The following is a 5,931-nucleotide window of genomic DNA, read 5'->3' as shown; positions in this document are numbered from 1 at the left end:
TTCTACGCAATGTGAGAAGCCGTTCGGATTCGGCTATAAAAAGTAGGTCCCTTGTCATTGAACTGACCATAGAATCGAGAAGCACGCAGTGATAAGAGAAAAGTTCGCCACCTCTTTTAAAGAACTTTTACTTCCATTGATGTCAACGAACTACGTCTACGTTTATGCAAATAATCTCTAAATAAAAGCAGTTCTCTCCCATTAATTCCATAAAATTTGAACTTTCGACATAGTATATTGTGATCAACTAAATCAAATGCCTTAGAGAAGTCATAGAAAATACCACCTACACCAGAGAAACCACAATCTAAGCCCTTGCATATACAATTAACAACATTAACTAAAGCCTCCTCGGTTCCACATCCTGTGCGAAACCTGTATTGGTTTTCAAATATAAGTTTCTTATCTTCTAAATATGTTGAGAGTTGCTGGTATAATTTTTTTTCATATATTTTATCAAATATGGGCAATAATGATATTGGACGAAAATCTTCCACAGAAGTTGCATTTTTCTTTTTTCGGAATATGAATTATCTTATGTGTTTTCAATATATACCGTATATATTTTATACCGTATATTTGAGAACTACTGTAAATACGCTTTCCCAATCGTTCTTAACTAACGGGGGAAAATAATCGAATGCCATTACAAATGTTAACCACAGAAGAACGTTACAAATTCAACGCAAAGGGTTGAATAAATTCTATAAAATTTACACTCAATCAGATAAGAATGCCACAAAAATGGAGCAATCATTCGGGTCTAAGGAAACACCAAAGGCAAATAACATTGGTTTCGTGGTCTAGGACCAACAAGAACCATTAGCTTGTAGCAAAAATGGGGAGGGAAAAACTCATTCGCAAAAATCTAAATTCCCTAGAATTTCCATTAAAACCCTAATGAGCACATAGTTGCAATATACTAGGAAATGGAGGGATTTAAAAAAGTAAACTTAGTAAAATTTCCTACCCCCACATAAATTTGATTCCAACAACGTACATGCATAAACATGATTATAAATTCATATAGGTATTTTTTTTTTAATTTCTACGAAATTCCCTAATGCCTGTCAAGTGAGCCCCATTTTATGGGTAACATGGCCAAAGTTAGGTCTTAGTCTATAATTTAAATAAATTTTCCAAGTACGACAACATCTTAATTAAAGTTTCACAACAAATTAGTTACAGATTAGTGATTCGCTGGTTCGTTCTATGCTCCTTTGGTCATGGGATCGCGTGAATTGACAGGACCACCTTCTTTATTCCTTTAACCGTGGGGGAATTGGAAAATTCTATGTGGCGGTTATGTGCCATTTTAAAACATTTTCCATCAAAGTATGTGCTAGTGATTCACACATACACCCATATATTTAGCATTGTGTAACTGTAGTTATCGTTTAGCCATAAATGTAACCCCTTTTTGAAAGTTTTATAAGCATTTATTAGGTTTGGTTGCTGCACAGTGGTATTAAAAAATTCAACATTCCAATGAGAAAATATTATGATTGATTCGAAGAGTGTAAACTGGCAAAACTCTCCAAACAAAGCGAATCTTAGAAATGTATTATTAACTTCTGAAATAAGAGCAGATGTTATGGTTCGACGGTTGACCATTCGTCTTCGCTCTATCACTAGTTAGGCTAGGTCAGTGTTGCCAAATCTTAAAAAAAAAATCCCAAAAATTTTAGGAACGTAAATAGTACAAAAAGAGGTCCAAAATTTCTTATTAGTTTTTGTTTGATTTTGGTCGACCTTTTTGTTAGAATTATAAATTAATGGTTCTTCAAGCTCGAGGTCTTTTTAAAATATTTTATTTATTATTCCCAATATTTCGCGATTACGATATTGAATCGCTTCCTCAGGGGTCTACAATAGATTTATAGAAATTACATTTCATAAATATCACAGTATTAAACATTTAATAATTAAAATAAGTGTAAATCTTAATTACTCTTAGTTAATAATCTCAAATGGTATTATAGGATAATATAATTATACAAAAATCGGACAGACATATCTTAATCTCATTTTTCAAGTATCAGGCGAACAGAAAAATTAAAACAGTAACACAACCAATGACTTACATGTATAGTATCCACAACACAAAATACTTAAAGCTACTGTAGATTCACTACCCTCGTCAGCTGTCTGTATTGCACTGAGTTGTTTTTACTATTGCACGATGGTCACTACCATGTATTTGTTGTTTCCTTTTCCGAAGCAAATGCCTGTAGCAGTGAGCGATGTTTTCTGTATCAACTTTGAAGTTCATTCGTTTGCTTGCAGGTACATTGTTTATGTGAAGTGTTTCTAGTGTAAACCTTTTGCTGTAATTATTCTCTCTTTCTAATATTCTTACGTCGTCAAAGTTTGGGGTATGATTGTTTCTCGCACAGTGGTCTGCTAGTGCCGTTTTTGTGGTATTCGAGTTGGTGCGTAATTTAATATCCGATTTATGTCCTGAAATTCTTGTTTTTAATTTGTTTTTGGATGTTCCTACATAAACTTTTTCACATTTTTCTTTATTATTTCCACCGCACGATATTTCATAAATCGTATTATGTTTTTCCATAGTGGGGATCTTGGTTTTCATGTTGGAAAATAATTTTTTGAGAGTATTGTTTGACTTGTGTGCTAAAGTGTATTGTCCTTTATCAAAGATTTCAGAGTTTGTAATTCGTTCTGATAATTTGTTGACATATACTAGTGACTTGTATATTGTTTCCTCGTTTTTATTTTCGTTTTGGTTTTTCCCCTCCGGTTTAAATTGTGATATTAAGTCATTAATTAAATATTTTGGAAAATTATTGTTGTGTAGAATATCTCTAATAATGGATTTGTTTTTAGAATGATATTCTTTATCACTTATGTTTAACACCCTGTTTATAAGATTTTTTGCTGTGTTAATCACTATCCTTTTTGGGTGTTGTGAAAAATAATTCATTATTCTCCCCGATGCTGTTGGTTTTTGGTACCAATCTAAACCAAGTTTATAATTTTCCTTCCTGATAACCAGCGTGTCTAAGTATGGAATTCTGCCGTTTTTCTCTATTTCTACCGTGAATTTTATGCTATTATGGAAGCCATTTAATGTTGTCAAGATCTCATGTATTGCACCTTCCCGAACCACAGCAAATATATCGTCCACATATTTCGTCAAGATTTTTGGTTTTGTTGTCAAATTTTCCATGCAGTTGTCCAGTAAATGTTCCATAACTATATCAGCTACAATAGGTGAAGCAGATGATCCCATCGGCAGTCCTCTCTTTTGTTTATATGTTTTGTCTTCATACGTAAAGTATCTATTCTCCACTATGCAGAATTTTAAAATTTTCATAAATATATTCTTTGTAAGTCTAGTATGGCCCTCCAATTCTTGCCATCTACTTTCGATGATTTTTAAAGCTAAGTCAACCGGTACACTTGGGAATAGGGACACAACGTCAAAAGATACTAATTTTTCATCCTCCTTGATAGTCAGGTTCTTGATATTATTTTTAAATTGCAGGGAGTCCTTTATATTGTACTTCGAGTCCTGTGTTAAAATTTTTAAAAGGTTTCCAATGTACTTGCAGAGATTGCTCGAAGGTGAATCTATAGATGAGCAAATTGGCCGTAATGGATAACCATCTTTATGTGTTTTTGGCAAGCCATAAATCCTTGGTGCTGTAGCTACGTCCATTTTTAGTCGCTTTTTCTCTGCAGGCGAAATCATGTTGTTTCTGTCTAGTTCCTCCACTAATTCGTTATTTTTTCTTTGCAACGATGTCGTTGGATCCTTGTTGATTCTTTGATACATCATCATGTCGCTTATTATATTCATCATTCTCTGTTGATATTCACTTTTTTCCATAGCAACTGTTGTATTGCCTTTGTCTGCATTTAAAATTAATATATTTTTATTTTTCTTTAGAAATTGTCGAGTTTGCTCCACTGTTCTTGTAACGAACTTCTCCCTACTGTTGTATTTCATTTTATTTAAATGAGTTTCTAAAGTTGTTGCGAACATTGTTCTCGCAGTTTCCTGTTCTTCCTTTTCTTTTTTTGTAGATTGTATTATATGTTCCCCATCACTTATATATTTAAAAAGTGGAAATTCGGCTTATGATGTTGGGAGACCATGTTTTTGTCCTAGCGACAGTAACCATTTTACATTTTCGGGAAATTGAGTGTCTGTTGTAAAATTTCGTTAAAATTCCTGTAGTGATACACTTTAAAAATTAAATATAACACAAATATACAAACTGAAAGAAGATTTTTTCTTAGGAACAAAATTTTAGACAAACTAAGTTTTTTTTTAATGCTAAAAATTTTCTTTTGAAGTAAATAAAAATCATTAGATAAAATCATTACACCACTTGTCACAAATTCGGGTTCGATTCCTGCTTCGACCAAACACAAAAAAGTTTTTCAGCGGTGGATTATCCCATCTCAGTAATGCTGGTGACATTTCTTTCAGGGTATCAAAGCTTCTCTAAGTGGTTGCACTGCAATGTGGAACGCCTTTCGGACTCTATAAAAAGGAGGTCCCTTTACATTGAGCTTAACATGGAATCGGGCAGTGATAAGAGAGAAGTTCACCAATGTTGTATCACAACGGACTGAATTGTCTAAGTGAGCCTGATACATCGGGCTGCCACCTAACCTAACCTAACCTTGTTTTTAATTGTATCAAATATTAAAAATGCCCCTTCAACAGATGCGTTAAAAAAGAATGTCATTGCATACTTGCTTGTATTTACGAACATGGGTTGACTTCCCTTATTTTTTTCTCAAAATTCATGCCAGAATTGCTCCAAATTTTGTTGAGAATTGTTCCACTTTATAAGGGCTAAGATATTTTTTACCCCCAAATAAATGTTACCCCCTAAAAATCCCCCTGAACGTGTAAAAACCCCTAAATTTGGGGGGACGGAAACCCCAACCTGATAACACTGGGCTAGGTTAAGAGCCCGATAGTTCAGACTTACTTAGAATATTCAGACCAGTGTGACACCACAACGTTGAACTTCTCTCATATGACAACGGGCCTACTTCTTATAGTCGAGTTCGAACGGCGTTCCCAATTCCATTGAAATCACTTAGAGAAGATTTAAAATACTTACAAATGTCATCAGCATTACTGAGAGGGGATAATCGACCGATGGACCACTTTTTGGTTTTCTGTCGAAACTGGGATTGAACCCATTACATTCTAACCTTTGAGCCAAGGTAGATCCCTTAGGTTAGGTTGGGTTAGTGACAGCCCGTTATTTTAGGCGCTATTTTACACTATTCAGTCCATTGTGATACCACAGAGGTCAACTTCTCTCTGGTCGCTGAGTGTTTTCCGATGCTATGTTTAGATAAATTCCAAGGGACCTCCTTTTTATTGCCAAGTCCAAACGGTGTTTCAAATTGCACTGAGATCATTCATAGCCCAATTCTCAATAACAACTCCCAGGGAATTTGTTCCCTCTTCCCTGTTTCCCTATTCTAAACAAAATCTCCCTGGGGAATTTTTCTTTATTCCCTTTTCCCTTATTCTAAACCAACTTCGAAAATGGGACATTTTTCCCTTGGGGAAAAATTGGTATTACAAATGACAATAAAAAGGGAAAAACGATGACATTTTTGGGAATAATTCCCCAAAAAAAAAATCAAGGGAGTAGTAACCAAAATGCATCATTTCTCTGTAATTTCCGGTCAAAAACCTTAAATTAAAATTGATGATGGGATGCATCCAACTATCGAATGCTCATCTCATGGTCACAGATCTGTACATATTTTAAAAATTCTTTTATATAGAAAATAAAGGTTTTACATTTAAACTATAATATCCCTTCCTGTTTTAATGTAGGTGCTTGTTTCTTAAAGGAGCAACAATGCGAACATGTGCCTCGCGTGGCGTAAAAAGCTGAAGAAATTTACTAGTTTTCTTCTTCCGTTTTG

The 5,931-nt window shown here is 34.2% G+C and overlaps 1 protein-coding gene across 1 annotated transcript; it reads right to left on the bottom strand.

The window, feature by feature from the left end:
* Positions 1 to 116: 116 nt before the first annotated feature.
* Positions 117 to 4,009, bottom strand: LOC142231456 (uncharacterized). The gene is made up of 2 exons (XM_075302063.1): positions 2,976 to 4,009; positions 117 to 375 (listed from the first exon to the last, which is right to left on the bottom strand). Exons 1-2 carry the CDS (start codon positions 4,007 to 4,009, stop codon positions 117 to 119), a joined length of 1,293 nt encoding a protein of 430 aa, XP_075158178.1.
* Positions 4,010 to 5,931: the final 1,922 nt, after the last annotated feature.

The sequence above is a fragment of the Haematobia irritans genome, chromosome 3 (genome assembly GCF_050003625.1).
Source record: "Haematobia irritans isolate KBUSLIRL chromosome 3, ASM5000362v1, whole genome shotgun sequence".
Lineage (NCBI taxonomy): Eukaryota > Metazoa > Arthropoda > Insecta > Diptera > Muscidae > Haematobia > Haematobia irritans.
This window is presented reverse-complemented; position numbering and strand designations above follow the sequence as displayed.

Coding starts and splice junctions, on each gene's coding strand:
- LOC142231456 (XM_075302063.1), bottom strand. CDS start 4,009: ATGTTCGCAACAACTTTAGAAACTCATTTAAATAAAATGAAATACAAC. Junction 376..2,975: donor TATAAACTTGGTTTAGATTG/GTACCAAAAACC, acceptor AAACCAATACAG/GTTTCGCACAGGATGTGGAA.